Consider the following 27,429-nt stretch of genomic DNA (forward strand, 5'->3'; position numbering starts at 1 on the left):
CAAGCCCCTGGACAGCGCCCAGCCACCGGAGCACACCCGCACGCTCCCCACGTGGCTCTTAATTCAGCCCATTGACTCGAGCGCCTGGCTCCGGGATGGTGCCAAAAGGTGTCCGCAGCCGGTTGCAGGGCCGTCGCCGCCCACGTCAGCGGTTGGCCTCGGCAAGAACCATCAGTACGCCAAGCATCAGCCGGAGGGGGAGGCTTTCCCTCCGCAAAGGGGCTGGGGCCCTCCTGGCTTCCACAGAGGGCTCTTCCCGTTCTGCCCTACACTGTCCAGGTCCCAGCAAGGAGGGCAGCTCCTGTGTCCAGGGGTGGTAGAGGGCCGAGCCCTCTGTTCCAGGTATGCGCCCGCTGTCGGAGTGGGAATCCGGGCCACCCCGTGCATGGCCGGGTAGCCCACGACTAGCCAGCCCTCTACCGGGTAGGTGGCTGCACTGTGACAGGACAGGGACCAATGACGCGCTCACTGGCTAACGGCTGCACACACCGCCGCCAACTGCTTCTCAGGGAGGGAGTGACGACTCTCAGCTCCCTCCCACAACTGGGACCTAAACCCAATAGGACTCTTCCAAGGCCCTTGTTTCTGCCAGGGACCCCAGTCACACCCCGAGTCGGACACCTGTATGGTGAGGAGTAGCAGAGCCGGATCCACGACTCAATGTGTGAGCAGGGCCACTGCCCGCTTCACGGCCAGAAATGCTTGCTCCATCTCAGGAGACCAGGCCCAGGCCTCCCCCTTCCAGGCCACGCGGTAGAGGGTTCATCAGCATGGCTAAGTGGGGTGTAAAGTTTCCCCAGAGCCCTGGCAATCCCGAGTGTGTCTGCAACTGTTTCGCTGTTTCTGGTTGGGGACAGGCTGCATCTTATCCATAATCGCCTCTGGCGTGACCTACGTCTTACTGACCCAACAACACCCAAGCACTTGACAGTGTACCCAGGCCCTTGGACTGAGTCCCCATTGATGGCCCACCCCAGTCCGCCAGGGCTTCCCGAAGACTGTGTGCTCTGGCTCCTAGCTCTGCAAGAGACTCAGAGGCCGACATTCTGTCATCAGTGCAATGGAACAAGTGTAAATGCGGAGGTTTGTTCCAGGACGCTAAGTCCGGGCCACCAAACCATGACAGCGTTGGACTGTTCGGTTCCTGTAGTCCACAGCCACCCTCCAGGGGCCAGCAGGCTTTCCTGCCGGCCACACGGGTCCTGAAGGAGGGCTCACCCACGTCGCGGCCCTCTGCCCTTCCCCCGCCCTGTCCGACTGGGCTTCCACCGCCGCAGCATCTCAGGCCTGCTCCCCAAAGCCTCGTCCATGGCCAGGGCGGGGGACTCCTCCGGTGGCGGAGGACAGGCCATGTGTCCTGCCGGCCACCCCCTCACTGTTCGCTGCGGGCTTGGCCCTGCCTCCACCTCCTGGTGCTCTCTGCCCGCGGCCTCCTGAGTGCTGAGCCCCCGGCTGCGACAGTTCCGAAGGCGGTTTGCTGGCTGGATGCTGCTGTCCCAGCTCACTTGCTCCTTGGCCACCTTGGCGGCTGCTGCGTTCTCCGCGCCCCGCATGGGCTTCCCGCTTCTGTCGCACCAAAGCCGTCCGCCGCACCCTTCAAGCCGAGGACATACAGCGTCCCGATCTTGCAGTGACATCCAGGCCATCAGGTACACTGCTACCTGGTACTTGGGGCCACATCCCATCCACGTGGTGCTGCTCCTCGCCAAGGGCTGTTGGGGTCTCACATCATCCTGCTGGCTACAGAAAGTGTCATCGACCAGGGTTGCAAGGGAGGTTCCTGCAGTGAGATACCCAAGGTAAAGAAAGCACATGGAGCCCGGGCCGGTTTGGTCCAGCGGTTGGAGCATCGGCCCATGGACCAGTGAGTCTCGGGTTCGATTCCGGTCAAGGGCATGTACCTTGTTGCAGTTCATCCTGGCCCTGGTTGGGGTCACATGGGAGGGAACCCGTCCATGTGTCCCTCTCATGCCAGTGTTTCTCTCTCTCTTCTTCGTACTCTATCTGAAGATGAATAGAAAAATATCCTCGGGTAAGGATTAAAACAAAACAAAAAAGCACGCAGCACTAACATCAGGACGGAAGCAGCACAGCCGCAGGTAGCAGCCCATGGTGGCCCATAGGGGCCCATGGTAGCTCCGCAGTAGTGGCCTGTAGCGGCCCATATTAACTCCGCAGGAGCGACCTGTAGCGGCCCATTGGCCCTTAATATCTCCGCAGTAGTGGCCCGTAGCAGCCCATGGTAGCTCCGCAGTAGCGGCCCGTAGTGCCCCATGGTAGCTCCTCAGTAGCGGCCCATAGTGCCCCATGGTAGCTCCGCAGTAGCAGCCCGTAGCGGCCCATGGTAGCTCCGCAATAGCGGCCCGTAGCGGCCCGTAGTGGCCCGTAGTGCCCCATGGTAGCTCCGCAGTAGTGGCCCGTAGCGGCCCATGGTAGCTCCGCAGTAGCGGCCCGTAGCGGCCCATGGTAGCTCCGCAATAGCGGCCCGTAGCGGCCCGTAGTGGCCCGTAGTGCCCCATGGTAGCTCCGCAGTAGTGGCCCGTAGAGCCCCATGGTAGCTCCGCAGTAGCGGCCCGTAGCGGCCCATGGTAGCTCCGCAGTAGCGGCCTGTAGCGACCCATAGTGGCCCATGGTAGCTCCGCAGTAGCGGCCCGTAGTGCCCCATGGTAGCTCCACAGTAGTGGCCCGTAGCAGTCCATGGTAGCTCCGCAATAGTCTTCGTAGTGGCCCATAATAGCTCCGCAGTAGCGGCCCGTAGCGGCCCATGGTAGCTCCACAGTAGCGGCCCGTAGCGGCCCATGGTAGCTCCGCAGTAGCGACCCGTAGTGGCCCATGGTAGCTCCGCAGTAGCGGCCTGTAGCGACCCATAGTGGCCCATGGTAGCTCCGCAGTAGCGGCCCGTAGTGCCCCATGGTAGCTCCGCAGTAGTGGCCCGTAGACCCCCTTGGTAGCTCCGCAGTAGTGGCCCGTAGTGCCCCAAGGTAGCTCCGCAGTAGCGGTCTGTAGCGACCCATAGTGGCCCATGGTAGCTCCGCAGTAGCGGCCTGTAGCGACCCATAGTGACCCATGGTACCTCCACAGTAGCGTCCCGTAGCAGTCCATGGTAGCTCCGCAATAGTCTCCGTAGTGGCCCGTAATAGCTCCGCAGTAGCGGCCCGTAGCGGCCCATGGTAGCTCCGCAATAGTCTCCGTAGTGGCCCGTAATAGCTCCGCAGTAGCGGCCCGTAGCGGCCTATGGTAGCTCCGCAGTAGCGGCCCGTAGAGCCCCATGGTAGCTCCGCAGTAGTGGCCCGTAGTGCCCCATGGTAGCTCCGCAGTAGCGGCCTGTAGCGACCCATAGTGGCCCATGGTAGCTCCGCAGTAGCGGCCTGTAGCGACCCATAGTGGCCCATAGTACCTCCACAGTAGCGTCCCGTAGCAGCCCATGGTAGGTCCGCAATAGTCTCCGTAGTGGCCCGTAATAGCTCCTCAGTAGCAGCCCGTAGTGCCCCATGGTAGCTCCGCAGTAGCGGCCCGTAGAGCCCCATGGTAGCTCCGCAGTAGCGTCCCGTAGTGCCCCATGGTAGCTCCGCAGTAGTGGCCCGTAGAGCCCCATGGTAGCTCCGCAGTAGTGGCCTGTAGCGACCCATAGTGGCCCATGGTAGCTCTGCAGTAGCGGCCTGTAGCGACCCATAGTGGCCCATAGTACCTCCACAGTAGCGTCCCGTAGCAGCCCATGGTAGGTCCGCAATAGTCTCCGTAGTGGCCCGTAATAGCTCCTCAGTAGCAGCCCGTAGTGCCCCATGGTAGCTCCGCAGTAGTGGCCCGTAGTGCCCCATGGTAGCTCTGCAGTAGTGGCCCGTAGTGCCCCATGGTAGCTCCGCAGTAGTGGCCCGTAACCCCATTGTAGCTCCGCAGTAGTGGCCCGTAGTGCCCCATTGTAGCTCCGCAGTAGCTGCCCATAATGCCCCATGGTAGCTCTGCAGTAGTGGCCCGTAGTGCCCCATGGTAGCTCCGCAGTAGTGGCCCGTAGTGCCCCATTATAGCTCCGCAGTAGTGGCCCGTAGTGCCCCATGGTAGCTCCGCAGTAGTGGCCCGTAGTGCCCCATTGTAGCTCCGCAGTAGTGACCCGTAGTGCCCCATGGTAGCTCAGCAGTAGCTGCCCATAGTGCCCCATTATAGCTCCGCTGTAGTGGCCCGTAGTGCCCCATTATAGCTCCGCAGTAGTGGCCCGTAGTGCCCCATGGTAGCTCCGCAGTAGTGGCCCGTAACCCCATTGTAGCTCCGCAGTAGTGGCCCGTAGTGCCCCATTGTAGCTCCGCAGTAGCTGCCCATAATGCCCCATGGTAGCTCTGCAGTAGTGGCCCGTAGTGCCCCATGGTAGCTCCGCAGTAGTGGCCCGTAGTGCCCCATTATAGCTCCGCAGTAGTGGCCCGTAGTGCCCCATGGTAGCTCCGCAGTAGTGGCCCGTAGAGCCCCATGGTAGCTCCGCAGTAGCGGCCCGTAGTGCCCCATGGTAGCTCCGCAGTAGCGGCCTGTAGCGACCCATAGTGGCCCATAGTACCTCCACAGTAGCGTCCCGTAGCAGCCCATGGTAGGTCCGCAATAGTCTCCGTAGTGGCCCGTAATAGCTCCTCAGTAGCAGCCCGTAGGGCCCCATGGTAGCTCCGCAGTAGTGGCCCGTAGTGCCCCATTGTAGCTCCGCAGTAGTGGCCCATAGTGCCCCATGGTAGCTCAGCAGTAGCTGCCCATAGTGCCCCATTATAGCTCCGCAGTAGTGGCCCGTAGTGCCCCATTATAGCTCCGCAGTAGTGGCCCGTAGTGGCCCTTTATAGCTCCGCAGCAGTGGCCCGTAGTGCCCCATTATAGCTCTGCAGTAGTGGCCCTTAGTGCCCCATGGTAGCTCCGCAGTAGTGGCCCGTAGTGCCCCATTATAGCTCCGCAGTAGCTGCTCATAGCGGGCCATGGTAGCTCCGCAGTAGCTGCCTGTAGTGATTCATGGTATCTCCGCAGTAGCGCCCCGTAGTGGCCCGTAGTAGCTCCACAGTAGGGCCGGTAGCTGCCCGTAGTAGCTCTGCAGTAGCGGCCCGTAGCAGCCCATAGTTGCTCCGCAGTAGCAGCTCGTAGCGGCCCGTAGCAGCAGCGGCTTTTATAGACTAGTGCAATGACATGATCTCGGGGCGGTGTGTGCTATGGCATGATCTCACGGGGCGGTGCGTGGCGCATGCGTCCTAGGCGTTGGCTGTGCCGTGCTTATATAGGAAAGCAGGGTCTGCGCCTGTGCAGCCAGTTCCATGATCCTGTCCTGAACCACAGCCTCTGTCCACGGCAGGTCCTGTTCCCAGGGCCTATCAGGAGCCGCCGGGAGAAACTGGAATCCTGTCCCTAGCTTCTGCGCGTCACTCTGCGGCTGCCTCTGCCTCCTGGCCCTGAGCTCCTTTGCTACCAGCTGCTGCAGGAGGACCGAGGCTCCTCAGAGGGAGTGGAGCTCTCAGACCCGGGCAGAGCCAGCCCCAGCGTGCATTCTGGGGCTGCCTTTGTATTTCCACCTGCGGACTCCCAGAAACACCACCTCTCCTCACGTGCAGTGTCTGGGCCTTTGGAACCGAAGAGGAAGATGCCGCCAGCCTCGGCGTTGCCTGTGAGTAGTTTTAAGTGTCTGTGTCGAAGTGTGCGTGTTTGTGTAGCGTGCAGGGATGTCTGTGTGCACACCGAGTGTGCCTACCTGTGCACGTACATTTTCTCCACCAAAAATGGATATTAACTTGCTGAATCACATACCGAAATCATCAGAGACGGCTACAACTATTTCGGTTGCTTACAAACATCTAAAGAACTATTAAGTAATGAAGGTAACATCGGGTTGCTATTAGGGAATGTGTGGGTCAGTCTGCAGGTGTTTCTTATATGTGATAGTGTTGTTATTTTATTTTATTAATCCTCTCCCGAGAATATTGTTTTCATTTAACTTCAGATAGAGTGGGAGGGAGGGAGAGAAACATCGACGTGAGAGGGACACATCAACTTGTTGGCTCCCGCACAACCCCGACCAGGGCCAAGGACGAACCGCAACTGAGGCGTATGCCCTTGGCTGGAATCAAACCTGAGACTCATTGGTCCACAGGCCGACGCTCTACTGCTGAGCCAAACTGGCCAGGGCATAAATGATATTATTATTTTTTATCCTCACCCGAGGACATTTTTGCATTTATCTTAGGATAGAGTGAGAGGAAGGAAGAGAGAGAAACATCGACATGAGAGAGACACATCAAGTGGCTGCCACCCACACGACCCCAACCAGGGCCAGGGACGAACTGCAACCGAGGTACGTGCCGTTACCGGAACCGAACCCAGGACTCTCTGGTCCGTGGGCCAACGCTCTAACCGCTGAGCCAAGCTGGCCAGGGCATCAGTGATATTATTATTTGACCTTGGGCTAGTTCTTTATTCATCTGCACCCTGTCTGTGAAATGAGGCAGTTTGCTTCAGACCACATGGTCCATGGATCTAACCATGGAATCCTACTACCCCCGCAAGTGTATGCAAAACGTTGTGTGTGTGTGTGTGTTTCCTGGACAGATGATTCATACCATCAGGCCCTGGAAGAGGTCGGTGACCACCCTGCACCCTCAAAGAGGACCTCTAATTCTCATATTCGAGTATGATTTCCTCCTTTCCCCAGAAGAAGGGGGAGTGGAAGCTGGGAGAATTTATTCTGAGTGAATCTCCGTTGAGTGGTGTGAGATGAGCGTCCGATGTATCAGGGGATAGCTGGGAGGCAAGCTGTATCTTTTCTTTTAAAGTCACCGTTAAAAAATGTTTCTGACTCCCATTCCTGTGGCTTCTTGCCGCTTACTTTGCACAGAAGCTGTTCTTTTGTCTCCCTGGCCAGATACTGACTGTGTCATTAGTTGTGGCTATTGGTCATTTCCTGTCTCGCTCTGCCAAATAATCATGTTGTTTTGACTGGGATTAGAGTCAGTCCAGAGCTATGAACTTAGTTTCACAGTAACGAGCAAATGAATTTCCTCTAATGTGGAAGGAAAGGATAACAAGGCAGGGAAATAGCACTCACCGGGCTTCTGCAGGATCCCAGGCTGTCTGCCTGAAATCCATTCATTTGTTTAGTGACGCATGTCTGTTTCCAACCGGTGTTCAGTGAACACCTATCATACTTTGGCCATTGTTCTAGGTGCTGGGGATATAGAAGTGAGCAATCAGACAAAAAAAAAAAAAAAAAGTTTCCACATTTCTGTTCTGGTGGGAAAGATAAAATATGTTAGTAAAAAGAGTTAGTAAAATATATAGGCTTTACATGCTACTTCAGGACAGGTTGGCAAGACGTTCTACGTATTATAACTGCTATATCAGAGGATGAGAGACTTCAAGTAACTCAACCAGCATCACATAGCAGGTAAAAGGCTGACCTAAGCCCGGCCGGTGTGGCTCAGTGGACTGAGAGGTCTCAGTTTGATTCCTGGTCAGGGCAAATGCCCAGGTTGAAGGCTCGATCCCCAGTGGGGGGCGAGCAAGGAGGCAGCTGATGGATATTTCTCTATCACCTCGATGTTTTTTCTTTCTTTTCTTTTCTTTTCTTTTCTTTTCTTTTCTTTTCTTTTCTTTTCTTTTCTTTTCTTTTCTTTTCTTTTCTTTTCTTTTCTTTTCTTTTCTTTCTTTTCCTCACCTGAGGACATTTTTTCATTTTTTGTTCAGATAGAGTGGGAGGGAGAGAGAGAGAGAAACATCAACGTGAAAGGGACACATCGAGTGGCTGCCACCCGCATGACCCAACCAGGGCCAGGGACAAACTGCAACCGAGGTACATGCCCTTAGCGGGAACCGAACCCGGGTCTCTCTGGACTGCAGGCCAACGCTCTAACCGCTGAGCCAGACCGGCCAGGGCTCACCTCGATGTTTCTATCTCTCTCTCTCTCCAAAACCAACAAAAACATGTAAAAAAAAAAAAAAAAAAAAAGGCTGACCTGAACTTTCAACGTTGGGTCTTCCTGACTCCCAAGTTTATACTGTCTCCCCCTCTGAAAGCAGCAGCCACTACCTAAGAACCTCTCCTTCAGCTGTGAGCCATTGGGTCAAATGTTTCTAGGCTAATTCTCAGGCCAGTGGAGGTCCGAGTTCATGTGGAGAACCCTGCCATTAGTGAGTCATGCTCAGCAGCTCCCGTACTGTCGTCCTTGACCACATCCGCAGCTCTTCCGAGAACCCTGCCGTGAGAGAGGGAGCGGAGACAATGATAAGGAAACTTATGTCAATCAGGTCTATGCCAGTGAATCTCCCAATTCAATCGAATCGGAGAAAGTAAGAGGGTATAAAACGTGTTGAGTCACCGTAAAAGGAGAAGGCTCGTCCTCAGCTTCCGGACATCACACATAGGATACGGCAGTGATTTAGAAAGTGAATCTGTGGCAGCAAAAGGACACCAAGAAGAAATGCCTTTATTTTACCTTTATTTTTGAAGAAGAGTGAAAGGGTACACAACTCTTGATTGATAGTTTTTTTTCTTCTAGTTGCAGTTTGAATCTATTATTCCAGCATCTACTGGCATCCATAGTTTCTGATGAGGTGTCAGTGTTTTATTTTGTTAGTTGCCAACAGAATGTGTTGTTTCCTTTGGCTACGTCCATGATTTTAGCTATCTTTGGCATTCAGAATTTCTGCGGTGATGTCTTCAGGAATGTCTTTCATTGTGCTTCTGCTAAGTTCTTTTTAAGCTTTTGGGATCTTCAACTTAATGTTTTAGACACAGTTTGGGAAGTTAGGAGCCGTTATTTATTCAAATAACTTTTCTGGCCTCTTTTAGCTCTTTACTTCTTCTTCATGCTATTTACACAAATATTGGATCTTGTTTGATATTGTCAGGTCCCTTAGCTTCTGTTTATTTTTCTCAATATTTTTAATTTTCGTTGTTTGAATTGAATAGTGTCTATTGATCTGTCTTTGTATTGCATATTCACTGATTGTTTCCTCATTTGATCATTCATTGCTACCATATTTTGAGACTTTTGTCTGATAATGATAATATTTTTTCCCATGCAAAGTCATTTTCTATGAGTTCCTCTTGTTCTTTGCATATGTAGTAATTTTTGGTTGAAAACTGGACATTATAGATAACACACTATAGTAACTTTGTATTATGTTGTGTTCATCTAAGGGTTACTGGGTTTTTGTTATAGTAAGCAATTAACCTGCCTGGATTCAAAAGTATGTAGTACCTGGTATTTTTACTCTATTTTTATGGCTTTCTACTTCTCCTTTTTTAGCCTGGCTCCCTGGGGGTCTCTCGCTTGCCTGTAACTTGGTTATTTGCCAAGAATTTGGGTAGCGATGGGACTCACACTTTCAGTAGCTTTCTTTTTCTTCTTCTAGGGTTTCCCCACTAATTTCTCGTTTGTCCGTCAACCTCAGGTTCTGTTTCCTGACATTTCAAGCTCAGAGGGCTTTGGTTTTCTGCTATCCCAGCTGTACAAAAGTGTGAATACACTCAGTTAAAAAAACAAAAACAAAAAACAAAAAACAAGACAGAAAACTCACAGAGCTCACCCATTTTAGCTCTGCGTTGAAGCAGCAGACTTCCTTCTGGTCTCTGCTTGCTGCCTGCTGCCCCTCTGCATCGCTCCCGCACACGCACAGGTGAGCAGTCAGCCAGGGCTTTGAGAAGGGTTTATACTTAGTGCTTGTATCTCCCCACTTCTGTGCTTCTCTAACTCCCAGGAGTTCCTCTTTAAGTTTTCCCTTGCTTGCACAGTCCTGTATTCTGATCTCTGGCACTTTGGGCCACAAAGGCACCGGGTTTTTCCATTCAAGCCATGCGGAGCACCCTCGGGTCAAGAAGCCAAAAATTCCCAATTCTTCTTCCTCACAGTTGTGTTTTTATTTTTCAATTTTTAACTCTCCTGTAGCTTTTGCTTTTGGTTGCTTTTTAAAGTCTTTACTTTTTTTTTTTTTTTTTAAATCCATTTTTTATAATGGTCACCTGCAGGAGTATCCATCCATGTGACTGTTTCATTGCTGTTCCATTGCTCCAGTTAGATTTGACTGTGGGAACAATCAATTTAAGACATCCAGAGTGGGGTGAAGTCTGTTCTTGGGACTGTGTTCTTAGTTCCCTGTGGAAGTCACAGAGGCTATGTCTTCAAATACATAGAAGCTCGTAAGGTAAGGGCTCTTCGTACAATAGAGCTGGAGTAGACCAAGAGGCAATAGTGACCATAAGTATACCTGCAAGGAGACGTCAGTTCTACTGGGGTAACATGAGGGTGAACCTGGAGAAACTTTTTTTTTTTTTTTTTTTTTTATCCTCACCCGAGGACATTTTTCCATTTTTGTACAGACAGAGTGGGAGGGAGAGAGAGGAAGAGAGAGAGAGAGGGAAACATCGATGTGAAAGGGACACATCGAGTGGCTGCCACCCGCACGACCAACCAGGGCCGGGGACAAACTGCAACCGAGGTACATGCCCCTAGCGGGAACCGAACCCGGGTCTCTCCGGACCGCAGGCGGACGCTCTAACCGCTGAGCCAAACTGGCCAGGGCAAACCTGGAGAAACTTTGAATAGTCCGATGCTCAGTCAAGTTCTTCTGACCATTGTGCCACAAGAGGACAGATCCCAGATGCTTTGCAAAACACTGGTTTAGACATGTGAGGCTCAATGTAATGAAAAGCACCTGAGAGCCTTCTTTTGAAAACTCAGGTTTGTTCAGCCCTGTCACTTTCTTCTTTTGAATCTCAGATTGGCAATATATTGTTTCTGCTGGCCCACGCTTTGACTTCAGACTTCCGGCGTCCAGACTGTGATAGAACAAATTTCTCTTTTAAACCACCCCCTTTGTGGTGATTTGTTATGACGGTCCTAAGCAATTAATGCAATGACCTAACTCCTGCCGAGCCGTCCAGCCTCACTGTAGAGGCAACAAGCAAGCGTGCAGACCCTGACACTGGGCTTTCTTGATTCAAAGTTCGGCTTTTTCACATGTACCTTTCTGAGTGTTGGCTAATGGAGCTGATGATAGTAATACCTCGCTGCAGCTTGTCATGAGAATAAAATGAGTCTGTGTTTTAAGGCATTTAGAGCAGTTTGGGGCACAAAGGAAATGCTCAGTAAATGACAGCTATTGCTATTATTGTGTTTGATGTGTTTTCTTCGTCCTCGCTATTGTCTTCTGCTGTATCCCCACAAGTGCTGCCTGCTCCAAGTAGAGAAAACTATTTGCAGTTCCTCACATGCAGCTTAGGCCGAGAGAGTTTAAGGAATTTCTTGCCCAGGACCCACCAGCTCCCGTGTGTTAGGTCTGGACTCCGAATCCTGCTTTGCCTGTGCTCATATCAGCACCTTCCATCATCCCAGAGCAAAAGTAGAGAATGCCAAAGAAGGACCCTCTTTATTTTCTCCTCTTTTTCTTTTTCCAGAGCCCTCTTTTCCGGCTCCGTGAAGCCTCTGACACTGTTCAGTCGTCACACTGAGGTCTTGGGGGAGGGTGTGCACCCTGGAGAGGGCTGTGACTGTTCCTGAGGGCGGCTAGAATTTCTCTTCCAGGATAATAGATCCCTCTTGCTGTCTCTACAGTCATGAAATAGCTTTGCTCTTCTGTGTGTAAGTTGTGGGGTGGGGCTTAAAGATCCCACCACTTCCATCTGTGATCGTTGCAAGTCCGTAAGACATCCCTAAAAGCACTTTTATAAGCTCAGAAAGAGACAGACCGGGAAGCAAGTCTCATAAACCTGCAGGGGAAATTTCTGATAAAAGCATGCAGGAAACCTGTTCTTATTTAACTGAACCTTGTGCACACTCGGCTATCGAAACCCTGTATTGATCTTGTCTTGGTCTCTGTCAACACAGTTACCCCTTGGGAGCGTACATCCTGATGACCTATCTTGGAACAGTCTGGAATCAAGAAACGACTTTCAGACATTTCCACCCGAGAAGTTTTCTTTGTGCTGAGGACATTTTAACACTCTGTCAAAAACCCGGAGAGGGCCACCAGCATAGAGATAAATAAATAAATTACACACACATCCACATGTGTATATATACACACAAGCATATATACAGATGTATTTTGTATATAAATTGAAATGTCCCATTCCTCCCGTGGAATGGTGTTTTTCTTGCTACCTCCCTCCTGCCTGTCTCCTCGGTGTCTCTGTTTCTCTTCACCTGTCTCAGTTTTCCGTTTACCCATTTCTCCCATCTGCATTCCTTCATTTCTATCTCGGTCCCTTTATCTCACAATAAAACTGCCCTTGGCTGTCTGTCAAGAGAACATCCTTTTCCCCCGGAGCCGAGGAAAATGGCGTGCCCCGTGAGCTCTCCCTCCTGCGAGGTCGTGATGTGCGCATCAAGGAGCTGTTCTTATTTTTTCTCTCCTCCGGCACCGTTGCCATCCTGTGACATCAAGGTCGATTCCGGAAGGCTCTAGAGCGGGGCAGCAGGCTTTTCCTGTAGAGGACCAGATCATATTTACTGTAGACTTTGCCAGTCCCGGGGCTGCTGTTGCAATTCCCTAGCCTTGCCATCATGTGCAAGACTGGTAAACGGATGGTGTGTCTGTGTTCCAATAAAAGTTTATTGATGGAGATAAAGTAGTGGACCAACCCCTGAACACTGTCCTGGCGTATTTCTGAGTTTCTTCCTTGGTCACACTCCTTTGGCGTGGTTTCCCTAGATGACGGAGTAGGAGGGGAGCTGGGGTTCAGATGGGGACGATCCCAGCTCATGTTTATTCCTGCTTCCTCACTTCTTTGTGAGAATACAGGTATGATCTGCAGAGGCAGATGAAGTCACCCTCCCTGTCCAAAACCCTTTAATGACTCTCCATTGCCCCCCTGAGGGGTTGTCCCCTTAGCCTCACATCCACATCCGCAGGGCAGGAGCCTCACTCTAGGTTTCTGGTCCACGGTGCTTTACCTGAGGCTTCTGCCACGTGCATCCATGTTTGCCTCTCCTTCTCCTCCAGACACTCAGGTGCATTTCCATTGCTGCGCAGGTCTGCAGGCCCCCTGCCTGGAACCCCTCTTCTTTTCCTGCTCACTTTCTCTGCTTTCTCTCTTTCTTGTCTTTCAAGTCAAGTCAAACTCCATTGAACGGAGGCTGGTCAGGTCATCTCCTAGGTATTTTTTGTATGGGACTCCCCTACCTGAAACTGTCTAATGCCGTTTCCTTGTAGTTGCCATGTGCTCTGTCCACTGACTGCTATGACACCTCCCCTGCTGGTCTCTCCCACCTCTATACTTCTCCTCCCGGGTGTCCCAAGGCCATGTCAAGCCCTCCCCCACCTTGGTGGTTTCTGTTTGCTCTTTTTGTCCAGAGGGCTGTGTAATTTACTGCCTCCTACCATGAAAGTCTCTACCTATAAGAGCCCCTCCCTGGCCACCTAATCTAACATAGTGTACCCCAAAGTCATCATGAGACTCTGTTGCATTTTCTTCATAATAGTCTGCTTTGTTGTTGTTGTTGTTGTTTTTCCTGTTTTCACAGCTAAATGAGAAGCTCCTTGGGGCTCTTGGGGTGTCACTTGTCAACTTGATCAAATGCTTAATCAACATCTGTTGACCGAACGTCACCACGAGCAGAATGAAACTTCTTATGGGGAAACCAGAAAAAACAATACAAGCATCAGATGAGCAGTTGGCACAAATCCATTTATAGTTTCTTCCAACTCTAAGATTCGGTGATTTGGGCTGATACCATTTTTCTCTGAATATCAGCTCATCCTCCTGACTGTTGCATTTCTACTGATGGCCCCACCGTTCCGTCAGCCATCCAAGCTCAACCACTCAGCCATCTGATATTTGTAACCCGTTTCCTCTTAGTTTAGCAACGTCAGCTGAAAAGGGGTCTCTCTTTCCCAATGTCTGTGTCTCAGGGCAGGAAAGGATTCTGAACGGCCCTCCTTGATTCCTGTGCCCACCCTTGGGGCGCTGTGTTTTATGGCGGGGCTCTTTGTATCCACTTCTGAGATGGGATTAGGTGGGGGGATTACCCTGACGGATGTCCTACTAGGACCATTTGGAACAGAGGAGGGGGAGTTTCTCTAAGGAAGCAGAGGTACTGGGCAGACAAAGCCGCATGTGTCCACTGCATAGGTGCCTTCAGTGTGCTCCAGATGGAGCTTCGACGGTGCCACTTCCCTGCTAAAAGAAACAAAGGGATCAATATCTCAGGTTGGGGGTCAAGGCCTGGGGTCATGAGGCTCAAGGGCTGGGTAGGAGGTTCCTGGAAGAGTTGGTGGGTCACCGAGTACTGAGGCCAGGCTCTTTCGACTTCTGAGCACTGTCTTTAGCTGATGGTTGAACTAGACTTTCCAAGAAAGCAACACCCATGTCTCAGCTTCCTATTTCTGATGTTTTCTACCTGGAATGACCCCCCCCCCCCCACTCCACATTTCATCTCAACCTACATGAGGGAAATGCTTTTCTCCCAATGCCGTCTAAACACCTCACATTTGTCCTGATGCTCCTCCCCTTGAACCTCCATGGCCTCTGATTTCTCTAGACCTTTGTGTTGTGCACTCACATTATCTCCTCTAGCCTAACATGTTGAGCACCAGAGCTTCCTTTTCCTGATACATTGTTGCATCCTCTCTTGTTCATAGAAGACACACTTCATGTTTGTTGGACTGGATTTCATTGAACTGAGCTGAACATGCCACGCTCCCTAACTTCTACAGTCTGCATCGTTCACTCAGTATTTACCTTTGCCAACTTCTATTGTGAATTACTTCTTTGTGCATATTTGTCTCAGTCGTATCACCATTCCCTAGCATGGGGCCTTCATCATATTGCTTTCTCAAAAGATGTTGTATTCAATGCGATGAGTATTGATTGTGTGCCTGTGGTGTGCCAGGCACTGTGCCAAGTGCTATGGCTGCAGAGAGAACAAGGCAGGCCTGGCTGCTGCCATCATAGAGCTTAGAGTCTGGTCTGGGAGTTACATAATACAACATGCACATATAGAACTATGTGCTGAGTCTAAGATGGGTGAGAAATTTGGGTGAGTTGAGGGAAAGGTAGCTTCATCAATAAGATAAATGACTTAACAAGGTGATGGGCGAAAACCAGCCATTTCCTTTCTTGATGGGATTAGGTGTCCCCTTCTCCAGCTTATGCTGAACCTGCATATAGGGCTATGCCTCCTCTTAGATTCTTCTGGGGTCCTGAGTCATCCCTTTTTTTGAACTGCATTTAACACATTATATTGAAGTCTTCTATGTATAGTCTGGTTCACACACAGACAACAGATTGTATCTTACTCAACAGGTCTGTCTCTGAGTGTGTGGCACTGTGCTCGGCACACTGAATGCTCAACAAATTTCTGTGGAATGCAGCAATGAGCTAACCAAGGTGGGCTTGGGCTGGGGGTGGGGGGGGGACAAGAGGTTGATCTGAAAGGTGCACAGGTGGTCACTGCCTCGTGTCCTGGACAATGTACTCAGATCAAAGAGTTCACGGAGACGGACTCTGCTACAGAAGGAGCCTGGGGAACAGGGACAAAGGCTGATGTTCTGATGCTGTTATAGGTGAGACAATCTATAACAGGGAAGTACTTGACCCTTTGTGCTAAACCCTGGGGCAAGAGTCCTTGACTGATAACTGGGGGATGAGAGATGCTGTTGTGACCTTCCATCAAGAGGCTCCTGAAAAGTGCACCTTTCTCCCAATCCCTAAAAGCCAGGGCCAGGGCCTTGTCCAGGGGCCCTGTCTTGTTTTAAACAAGTCAGTGCTTTGGCACTTGCCTTTGTTTTCCTTCTTCCCAAACAAAAATAGACTCAGTCCTTGGGTAAACTGTATTCTCTGGTGGGGGAGGGGTGCCAAGGCATCAGCAAAAGTTGAAAATGGACACTGAGCTAGCAGGTGCCCTTGGGCACTGTCAGACGTGCCCCACACGGGGGTGGGGAGACAGAACTGTTGTGGTTATCTGCTCTCTTCAGGAATGTGATAACTACCAATTCATATTATTGTCAACATTTCACATTCTTTATGCCCTAATTGTGTGCCAGGCACAGTGTTGATCTCTTTACATCAGCGTTCTTATTGGTTCCACAGAACACCCTCATGCAGTAGGGTCTACTAGTACCCCCATTTCGCAGTAGGAGGTAGGCACATCCTGAGCTGTGGGGCTTGTTCTGGGTGCCGGGCTCAGGGACACGAGAAAGCACCAGCAGGTGGGTGGTGACGTTTCTGTTTAAAGACACTCACGTGTGCATCAGATTAGCCAGTGGTAGGGAGACGAGAAAGAGGCAGAGACTTGGACTCCCCCCTCCTTCTCTAACTTCCTCCTGTCAGGAAACAAACTTACCTCTAGACCGGTGGTTCTCAACCTTCCTAATGCCGCCACCCTTTAATACAGTTCCTCATGTTGTGGTGACCCCCAACCACAAATTATTTTTGTTGCTACTTCATAACTGTAATTCCGCTACTGTTATGTCTTAGGCGACCCCTGTGAAAGGGTCGTTTAACCCCCAAAGAGGTCATGACCCGCAGGTTGAGAACCGCTGGTCTAGACCAACTGGAAGGATGGTGAGGAGGACTAGTTGAAGGCACTTAGAAAAATATGCACCTTTAAGTTAGATAGCTGTGGGTTCAAGTTGCTGCTCTCTCCCTTCTGCTGGGAGACCACGGGCATCTGCTAAAATACCTCTTCACTGGAATATCTCTTTGCCTTCTGGTTCTTTATCTTCTGTTCTGCTCAGATTAACCAGCTCAAGTGCACCCAGTCTCTGAATTCTTACCCGATCCTACTTGGAAAATGGAGGTATTGAGAATTCACATCTAGTTTTTAGGATCCCACAGCTAAATCTTGCATTCACATTTACCCATTATGCTATATTGTCACTTCCTCAAACATTTTACTTTTTCTCCTGCCTCAGGGACTTTGCACGTGCTGTTAGCTGGACAGCCTTCACCCCACACTCCAGCTGGCCTCACAAGGCTGCCTCCTGCTGCTCCTTCAGGTCTCAGCTTCAGTGCCCCCTGCTTGGAAAGACCTTGCTTGACCTCCTATCTGGAGGTGCATGACTGCTCTTCTCTCCCATTGCACCTTGTTCTCTTTCTTTCATGCTCCTATCACAACTGTTAATCATATGGTAATTGCTTTATTTGTTGTTTGATGTCTCTTCCCCTCTATAAATTCTACAAGGACTGGAACAATGATGTTTTCATATCTAGACCTAAATCGTTGCCTGATCCTTTGTCAGGTATATAGTGGGTGCACAATGAAGCCTTCTGGGAGCTCAGGATTGAACAAATTAAAGAGAAATGATCAGGAAAGTGGAAGAGGGAAGGGAATATAGAAATGCTGTTCCCCTCCGTGGAATGTGGTGGTGGAGGAATGTGTGGCTGACTTTCAGGGGCTATGGGAGCCAAGTGCGTGGGCACATCTGGACAGCTGTTGTGTGCTTGATGACTTTATCACAGTTGCAGATTCGTAAGGCTGGTGCAGGGGCTGGGAAGGGGATGTCTCGGGAGTGTGGCCCTCCCTGGAGCGTCCAGCTGCTGTGGAGGCCGAGGCCCAGCTGGAGCTTGTTGGAGGCCGGGCAGGCGGAGCAGCCTGCAGCGTTCCTCTTGCCTGGACACTGGCAGCTCTCTGACTTCAAAGCCAGAACACGCTGACCAGGAACACTGTGACCTTAGTACAGTTCCCTCCCACCCCTTCCCCTGCTGGCCAAGCAGGGAGGAGGGAGCCCAGCTCCTTAGCGCGGAATCACCCCTGCCTGGACAACAGTTTGCTGCTGCTGTTGTTGTTGTTGTTTAATCTAGAGACTGGGGGAGCAGAGAGCCAGAGGCAGCTGCCCTCCATGCATCGGGGCAGCCAGACTTGGAATTGGGCATTTTGGTAAATTATGTTGGCCTATGAGGATCTCTCTCCCTGGCTCCAGCTCTGAGTGGGGTCACTGCATCAGAGTACCTGCCTAGACTGTGGAAAAATTAAAGAGTGGGTCCACCTTCTACCTAGCAGCAGCCCCTGTCCTTCAGCCTCTCAAAGGCCATCTGGTTATGGATGAGTCAAGTTGGATCTGATTTAGCTGACAGATATGAAGGGTTCACTGAGCCTCATTTTTCTCATCTTTGAATGGAGAGAACAGGAGAAACTTCCTAGGGCCATTGTGAGGATTGGCACTGACGTGTGTGAGGCGCCTGACCCAGGGCCTGGCACGAGGCAGCAGCGATCAGTCAACAAGCGCTGTCGTCATCATCATCAGAGGTACCTTCGTTATTCCAGGCTATCTTGTCACGCATCTTCTCTTAGGTCTCTGTTGACGACTCTGGGAAATAGTTCACATTCTTGACATATCAGCTGAGGAAACAGGCTGGAATGTCATCAGATGACGCTGACACAGTCGCACTGCTAATACGTGTGAAAATAGGGTCTAGGCAGCCAGGTCTGTCCCGCTGTGAGCCTGCTCTTGTAAATGAAAAGAAGTCTAGAGAGGACTGGGACAATGACTTCACGGAGATACGTCCCTCTGAGTGAAGCCCTTATTCACACAGGCCAAGGAGTGATTTGCTAATTCCTGGGCTATGTATATATGAGACCTGATTTCATCTCAACTCTGCCATTTATGAACCCCGCTTCTTGGTCTGTAAAGTGGGGGTGATTATCAAAATATGGGGCAATGTATAAAAACTGCTATCATAGTACCTGGCATGTGTAAGAACTTGGTAAATAGTAAATATTATTATTAGGCTGAGAAAGACTCAAGTTCTGTTCTTCTTAGCTTTCTTTTTCAGCAAAAGCTTGGTAAAATTGGACTCAAAAATATGAAATGGAAGACTACCAAGGAAGTCTGTAAGCACTGGGGAATTGAGCAGAAACCCCCAAAGTTCTAGGGTTACCAGAAATAGCAGGGACCAAGGGTGTGGTTTTGGTTCAGCACCGAGGACAGTTCCCGACTTGCTTCATGCCTGGAGTGTCTGAGGCCTTCCCCGGTTCTGTCCTGGTCACAGCCTCCCCACCCCTCTGCCCTTGCTCATGCCACCCCCCCCCCCCATCTGAAATGCCTCTGCTTCCTCTTATCATGGGACACTTCTGACTTAGCAAGAAGCACGGGGACTAGAACACTCACCTTGGCACCTACCACTTCAGTTTGACTCGTGTTGACATTTTGCCACAATGGCTTCTGTGTTTTTTTGTTTTGTTTTTTTTGTATTTTGTTTTTTAAGTGGAACTTGGCAGAGATCATTGAAATTTCCTTGGTGGCACTTCCTGTCACATATCTGTCCTTCCTCCCAGGAGGGGACCGTGTTCTAAGGCAGGTGCGCAGACTTCCGTCCAGTGTCCTTCCTCTCGCCCAAGTCCTCTTCATTTGTAGGGCCGGTCACAGCCCTGTGCTCCAGCTCTGGATGACCTCTCTTGCAGAGCACGGCTAGACCCAATTTGGGAGGATTTTCTAGGATTTCTGATTTCTCATCTTAATCATTCATGCGCTGAACAGTCTTCTACTTGCTGGAGTTGCAGAAATGACGTCCGCGTGGTCCCTGCCTCCGAGAGCTCACAGGACAGGTCGTGTGGCTTGATATTATCTGGAAGTGAGGAAGCCTGCCGGGAGGGCTGCCCCTTCGAAGCCTACCACAGCTCCCACAGGAAGTAGATCTTGCATAATCCCTTGGGGCTTTGTGACCAGAAGGCCAGAAGCTGTATGAAGGCAGGAAGCAAGGTAGACATTTCTGCAATGTGAGGCCTTGTGCTGGTCTCTTCTAATATATCATCTCATCTTATGTTCTATAAACCAACAAAATGAGTGTTGCTACCTTCGTTTAATAGATGCAAAAGCAAGGCTTGGAGAGCCACCAAATCTGGTGGACGGGGAACTTCATCTTCGAATTAGGGCTTTCTAATGTCATTGTGTGTCTCTGTCTGGTCTGTCTTTAGGCCATGGACCACTGGGGCAGAGACAGAGTCACATTCATCTCTGGTTCCCAGGCCAGCACTGTCCCTTAGCAGACATTTGATTTCTGAAAGTCTATGCTGTGGTCCATCTCCGGGGCAGAAAGAAAACAAGGACACATGGCCCCGTCCTCAAGGAGCTTGTCACGTAGACGAGAGGCAGGCGGTGTGAGGGACGCAGGGAAGCGAAGAACAAATGCCTGTCACTCAGCATGGAGTTCTCACTCTGGATGGGGGCTGGGCTTATATTCGCTCTGTGGTCTTGCCCTGTCAGCATGTCAGGCGAAAGCACCCAGGGACACAGCATTCCTGGGGGTCCCCTGCACTGCACAGCCAGGCTGGCTTCCATCTCCCGAGGTCTGACATGCCTGCCTCCATCCCTGGCTTCCCCATCTGTCCTTTGCTCTGTCACCCTTGAGATGTTGGACTCAAACTTGACACGTGGGTTCTCTGCTCTCTGGTATCCCTTTGATGCCTTTTGCTGTCTTAATGAAAATCGACGGCTCCAGCCTGTGACACCATATTAGCTGAACCAAATCTCACTTCCTGGTTCTCCTTGTTTCTTTCCTTCGCTACCTCCAAACTCAGGGGGATGTGACATCACAGGTACGCTACTCCCTAACACCCCTTCCGGAACCCTTGTCATCTCCAAAATAGGCCTTGGTCAGGGGCTCTTAACCTCTGGGTGGCATGGACCATGTTGGCAGACTGGTGAAACCTATGACTCCCTCCTGAAATGAATAAAATAAAAATGCATGGGATTTTAAAGGAAACCAGTTAATATTGAATGCAGTGTTCAGTCACTATATATGTGTGTGTGTGTGTATGTATAGTACTAGGTACATATAGTTCATATGTGACTACTCATATATACAACGTACATGTGTATGTATACTGTATATAGTATATGTAATATATTAGTTACCTATTTCTGAGCAACAAACAGCATATTAAAGCAACAGACATCTGTTGTCTCACAGTTCCTGGGTCTCAGGAGTCTGGGCGTGGCTTAGCTGGGTTCTCTGGCTCCGAGGCACTCGGTGGCTGCCAGTAGGTGTTAGCCAGGTTGTAGCCACCTTAAGATCGACGGGGGATGGATCTGCTTCCAAGCTCACTCGCGAGGTTGTTGGTTTCTCATAGGATGTTGAACTGAGGGCCTGGGTTCCTCACTGATGGCTTCCCTCAGTCCCTTCGGGCAGGGCATCTGGCCTCATCAGAGGGTAAGGAGAGGGGCATGTGCGAGATGGAAGTCGCGTCTCTGACAACCTCATCTTGCACGGGACACCCCTCACTTCGCCATACTCTGTATTTATTGCGCGGTGGTCACGGGTTTAGCTCACACTCCCTTGACCACCTCGCAATAAATACAGAGACCACACAGCAGAAGACCACACAGGGCGTGAACACCAGGAGGGGGATCATGAAGGACCATCTGAGCGGCCTGACTGCACAAGCAGTGAATGCTTCTTTATGAAGGAATCAAATAAGATCCAGGGAGTTCAGCAACTCGTGCGACTCTGAAGTAGACATGAGTGCCTGCAGCAGCTGACGCATGGCATACAATTATGTGTGGTTTCTGTGAATGACGAAACCACAGGTCCTGCTGATACACCAGGGTTTGTTGCACATGCATAAGATGGGCAAATGTGGCTTGAAGTTAGTGGGGCACTGCTGTGGGGTTCTGGTGCTCAGCCTTGGCTATTTGTAAAATCAGTTTTCTAACGAATATATGCTAAGGTGATGAGGATTTAAGATGGACCCATTAACCAGATTCTTAAGAGGCTAAGGTATCATGCACATTTTACTCATTCACTTACGTATTTACCCTGATGGCCTTTGATTCTGTCAGCAACATCCAGCACACTCTTACCCACCAGTCCTGCTCGATAGGTACAGAGGCGTGTGCCAGGGCCAGTGGAAGCTACACGTGGCTGATGATGTGATGCACAGGCTCCAGGAGCTCAGGGCTGTTCACGGTGGTCCTTGACTTCCCTGTTCACCCATGACACATGTGTGACCATGCCTTTTACTCTCGGGAGAACCACCCTCTTTTCCCAGTCTTCCCACTTCTACACAGCAACTTCTGTGATCTCGGAAGAATTGAGGAGGGGGCTGCTGCCCTGGCTCGCTCCTCTCCATGAAAGGATGGCTCTTCTGGTTGGTGAGGCTGGGATCAGGACCCCTGGCTGGCACTGCCAGGCTACACATTCCTTCTCTCTCGTCAGAGGCACACGTGTTCTCTTGGCTCCTGCCTTTGCCATAAGATCAGCCTGTAGGGTGAGCCTTGGGTGAGGGTCAGGGGGGGGGGGGTGAAGGAGAGGGAGGAAGGGGAGGGAGAAGAAGGCCTGACATTGCAGAGTTGCAGCTGGGTAAGTAAGCCCATCAGAAGAGGAGGAGCAGGAAACCCACTCCCGACCCAGTTCTGAGCCAAGCTGTCGAATCCCTAGTTACCATCACAAGGCAAACAGTCCATCTCCACATAACGCCCAGGTCTCCGGCTCATTAGTGTCGAGAGGGCTATGATCATCACCGAACGTTTGCATCCTCCCGTGGCCACATCCAGGGCAACACACGATTCACCGGGCTCCAGCCATAGCTCACCCTCATTTCTCCCGTGCAAAACTGTCATTATTATCATTATTAAGGCCACAATGCATTTTCTTTTTTTGGTACATGCCCCTAGCTGCTAGAGCCTAGCAGGAACTGAACCCGGGACTCTCGGGTCCGCAGGCCGACGCTCCAGCCACTGAGCCAAACCAGCCAGGGCCACAATTCATTTTAATGTTCTTCATTCAACGAATACAGGGTGGGGCAGAAGTAGGCTTACAGTCGTTTATATGGAAAATGATACACTAACTAATAGATAATGGTACAAAAATAAACTGTGCACTTTGTGTACTCACAACTAGAAACACTGTTGCCCCACCCTGTATGTATTAAGCACCTGCTGTGCGCCAAGCAATGGAGGATGCTGGGAATGGAGGCGAGGATAAGATGCTCTCATTCTGGGGGACAGAGACGTGCCACGCACAAGTGAACACCATATGGAAGAGGTCCTGGGAGTCTCTGGAAGAAGTAGACAGCAGGCTGGAGAGAGCGCAACTAGGAGACACTGTGTTTGACGGGGTGGCCAGGGACGGCCTCTCCAAGGAGAAGCGTAGGGTTGAGACCTGCAGGACAAGAAGGATCTGGGCAGGTGAGGGTTGGCCCGAGAACACTTCATGCAGAGAGAATTGCATGGGCACTGAGGCCTGGCATATGTGAAGAAAATTTGCATATTTTCACCTAATTGTGTTCAGAGAAAAATACATGGATGTTACACGGTCTCAGAAGTGGTATGAGTGAACACGTAACTCCTGAGATGCGTTTCATCTCTGTGGATAGACCAGAATCGGCTCACCTAGCACATTTTAGACGCACGTTAAAGAACTCAGACTCATTCTAGAGACACGAATATCTACCAGCCTCAGAGATATTTCTAGAAGAGCTGGACTCCCAGCTTGGCCTTCCTCTTGTCCTAGATGCCAAGGTACCTTGTCCGTATTGATCCCCTTGATCTTGGGATGGATACCTTCGATCCTTAAACAATATGTTTATGTGGTCTTTAATTTGTGCAACCTCATCCAAAGAGATTTCTGACTTTTGTAACACTCTGGCATTTCCTTTTGTCCTTGGTGATGTCCTTAACCCTTCAGGATCGCTGAAGTTTTAGGAATTTCCACTGTTATGTGAGCCTTTCATGAAAATTCTTTATCTCGCCGCTGGTAAGTTTCCACCCCGTGAGCCAGCTGAGCCAGAATGTCCTCCTCTCCCTCCCTGCCTCTTGCAGCTGCTTAGCTCAGCCACGCTCTGTCCAGCTGGCAGATCTGTCTGCCTCCCTGTCCTCCGGGCCTCTGGCCTCTGATGCTAATTGAAGAGAAGAGCTCAGAAAGGGACCAAAAAAGGGTGCTTTCCAGTGGTCATCGGTGAATCACTCGCAGAATCACTGCTCAGACGGGCCGAGACTGGTCCTTCTCGCCATAGATGAGTCAGGACCGTGGCTGAGCAGTGGTCACCGCAGGCAGATAATGTGTCAGTCTCTGTCCTCTTCCTGGCCCTGGGCATCTAAACAGTGTACACTTCCCTCCATCTGGGTCTGCGGGAGGCACTTGACCCAACCCCATGAAAAGTTTCAACCAGCGAGGAGCGTCGTGAAGTCCGACTTCCTACAAATTTGAACTGCAGTTTAAACTTTGTAGCTGATTTCTCACTACAGGTTTGCCAGCCCGGTCAGTAGCCACCTAAGCGACGTCTTGCTGCCTCAGGTCCATTCTCTCCATAAATATACAGGTTCTATTTTTCATCCAAATGTGTTCTCATCCTGAAGGTCTCATTGCATCTGTCAGGGAACAGTGCAGAGTAAATCAGGGTGCTCCCCACAAGGCAAACGGTACTGTAACAGCTTCCGTGGATGAAGCAGGACCCTCCCCGGCACCTGGCAGCACGATCCATGTTCCCCGCCTCCTCTGGGTACAGCTCTTGCTCCCTCTGGGCTGCAGACCACGAGACGGAGGCGCAGGAATTTCACCCCTCTGCAGATTCTCACAGGCAGGAACAGGTAAAGGTGAGTTTAGAACAAGGTGAATGTGTAATTTATCATCCAAACGTGAGCACTTTGGAAAGAGAAGGGGGGCTGTTGGGAATTTCACCGGCCAACAGATGCAAGTATTATGGCTGACTTCTCACTAGATGCGGACGGTCTCAGCACACCCCAGGGTATGTGGACGCCCGAGGTTTGAACCAGCCTTTTCAGCTTTAAAGCCCATCTTTTCAGCACCCACCCTATGGATCCCCAGGACGGTGGCAGGGGAAGTCTGAGTTCCGCTCCCCCTCCTTTGGCTTGCTGATGCATCCTCCTCTCTTCCCATTGGGGGTATTGGAGTAAAGAAGCCCCCTGGGCCATTCTGATGCTCCCAGGCATGGGCACCCCTGCACTCCATGCTGTCATCTTTGAGAACATGAAGTCGCCGTCACTCACCGGTGCATCTTCGTAGCTAACACGGTGGCATGTGGGGGCGCTGATTCAATGTCTAGTGAATGCACAAGTCACTGAATGAGTGACGTGAACAGAGGCGAGCGGGGATGAGCATCGCTGGGTGTTTGGAGAATGTCAGTCAGTTTTGAGATGCCCCGCGTGTAAAGAGAAATGAGAAGGCAGTGAGCGGCGGGCACACGGGCCAGGCGAAGGTTCGGCTCCCCCTCACGGCGGAGCCCTCCAAGCTTCTGAGCGGGAAGGTGACACGCTCCGGTTGCACTTTGGCGAGAACACTCCCGTGGCTGTGTTCCAGGGAAGCCCACAAGAAACTAGACACTGAAAGTATTTAAAACATGTTTTCAAAAGGGCTACTGAGTGCCCAGCATAATATAACCTTCCACATATTTGAGAAATCTCCAAGCTGGGGTTAGCCACCCCTGCTCTGCGGCAGCCTTCGGACACACCTTCTGGGTGGTGATTGGTCACTTTGGTGGGGCACCGAAGAGCCACTCTTTAGGGGGAATATTTCCTCCCTGTACGATCACTGACTTCTCCCCCAATATCAGTATTTCTGCCGCGGGGGTGGGTGGGACGTAGCCGCCCAGACTCAGGCAAGTGAGGAGCAGTTTCTTTGGCCAGAGCAGGTCCCTTCATCATTTTCTCTCCTCAACCTCCCCGCCATCGGCGGTCCCAGACCTGGCGCTGCAGCTGTCCAGGTGGGGACAGGAGCGCAGGGGGTTTCAGACACGGTTATTCGCTTTTCCCTGGGCAGGTCTGTGGTTGTCCTCGCTCCACCAGAGCACCCCAGGGGACCTGGCTGTTTGCAACTTTGTGTCCCGGGGCTTCCCGCACAGCTTGGCCCTGTCTGGCCTGCAGGCCGGAAGGCAGCGGGGATGAATGCCGCTGTTCACCCTCATGCGACGGCCGCGCATGGCGACGTGGAGGCCAGTGCATGATCGCGGGACGGATGGCGGGTCCCTCCTCTGGACCCTGTAATTGGCTTCCCTCCACGGACAGGCTTCTTCTGACAGGGTCTCGATGCAACCTGGGGTGGGGGTGGCCAGGCCCAGTGCTCAAGGGTGCCCCGATATATACTCTCCCCTCTCCGGCCAAAGCCTGCCACCTCCTTCACGCCCCACCTCCCCAGATCCCACCCTCGTGTTCAGACCATCTCCTACCACCCCCGTGCTCCTCGCCCATCGCTGAATTCCAAGTCGTGCACAGTCTGTACCTTTCTCCTCTCGTTCCACAAGCATCTCCGCACCGCGTGCCAGCCTCTCCCTGAGCACTTCCCAAGGGCGTGGCCGTGCAGGGTCAGCACTTAGCAGCAGCCTCTGCCTGTGTCTCCGGCCAGACTGGGTCGCGCTCCCCGCCCCCCCGACTGCAGGAGGGCGGGGAACTCTGAGATTGGGCTCCCCAGTTTCCCTCTGGGAGAAGGCATGATAGAAGGGGGTTGGGAGAGGGTTGGTCAATCCACAGGGTTGTCATCCCCATTTGGCAGATTAGGCCACTGAGTCACACGGAGGAGAGGTAGCTTTATCCAGGCCACCCAGCTCGATGGTGATGGAGACATGAGTGACATGCCAGGCTGACCGGTCCTCTGGAGGGAGAGGGAGGGGCCAGTGCATTTATGTTGTCCTAAGAGGTAGGATGGTAAAACAGTGGTCAGTGTCTCAGAGAGAGCGAGTGGAGTCAGGGTCAAGTCCCCGATTCTGCCTGAAATGGGACATACTGGAGCACCACTTGAAAATGTAATTGATAGCCAATGTTTAAGGGATTCCACGTGCATCTCTTTTTTTATATTGGTTCTGATTCCGATAACACGTTTGTATCTTTATCATACTTTTAAAAATGAACAATTTGAGGCTCCCGAGGTTATGTGGTTCGCCCAGTCACACGGATGGTAAAGACGGTGGCTGGACATGAAGTGGGTGTGCGTGGCTGTGACGCCCAGCTGGCGACGCCCCCTTCTTCGCACTACCTCTTACAGGGAGAAACGCAACAGGAGGCGCGGGCCGGCTCTGCGAACTGGTCTGTGGATTCCTGTCCTTCCCCGACTCGGACTGTAAACAGAGGTGGTGGCAGCCAAAACACACACGGGCAGATGCACAGAGGCAAGCCAGCCAGGCCCGAGTCGCACGCGCCCTGCTGGTGTGAGTCCCCCTGAAGCATGTGTCCCCACAGACTCCCGCCGTCTCCTGGCCCAGCTGCCTGGGGCCTGGCAGTCCACAGATGGCCGCGGGGGAGCTGCAGGCCGTCCAGCTGCAGCCTGGGCGATCTGGGGGGAGCAGGAGGGGGGGATGCCGAAGGGGCAGGACAGCCAGCTGCCAGAGCTTACTTTTGCTTTTTCTAGGCTCCATGCTAAGTCCTTTTAAACAGAAGGGGTGGAATAAGAAAAGGAACCAGAACGTCCCACTTGAATAACAGCTATCTTCATTCGTTCATTCGTTCATTCATTCATTCGTTCATTCATTCATTCAGAAACGATTGATTGAGCTCCCGCTATGTGACAGGCTCTGCGAGATGCTGGGGATC

General features: G+C 51.6%; 1 protein-coding gene across 1 annotated transcript in view; it reads left to right on the forward strand.

Moving 5' to 3' along the window:
* The first annotated feature begins 1,497 nt into the window (after nucleotides 1-1,497).
* The window catches only part of LOC118631622, a 71,089-nt gene continuing 45,157 nt past the window's right edge, over nucleotides 1,498-27,429 (forward strand). Inside the window, exons 1-2 of the mRNA XM_036264119.1 lie at nucleotides 1,498-1,799; nucleotides 5,312-5,620. Of these exons, the coding sequence (XP_036120012.1) occupies nucleotides 1,552-1,799; nucleotides 5,312-5,620 (557 nt within the window). The 5' untranslated portion in view covers nucleotides 1,498-1,551. The remainder of the gene's footprint in view (nucleotides 1,800-5,311; nucleotides 5,621-27,429) is intronic.

Source organism: Molossus molossus, unplaced genomic scaffold (genome assembly GCF_014108415.1).
Source record: "Molossus molossus isolate mMolMol1 unplaced genomic scaffold, mMolMol1.p scaffold_m16_p_16, whole genome shotgun sequence".
Lineage (NCBI taxonomy): Eukaryota > Metazoa > Chordata > Mammalia > Chiroptera > Molossidae > Molossus > Molossus molossus.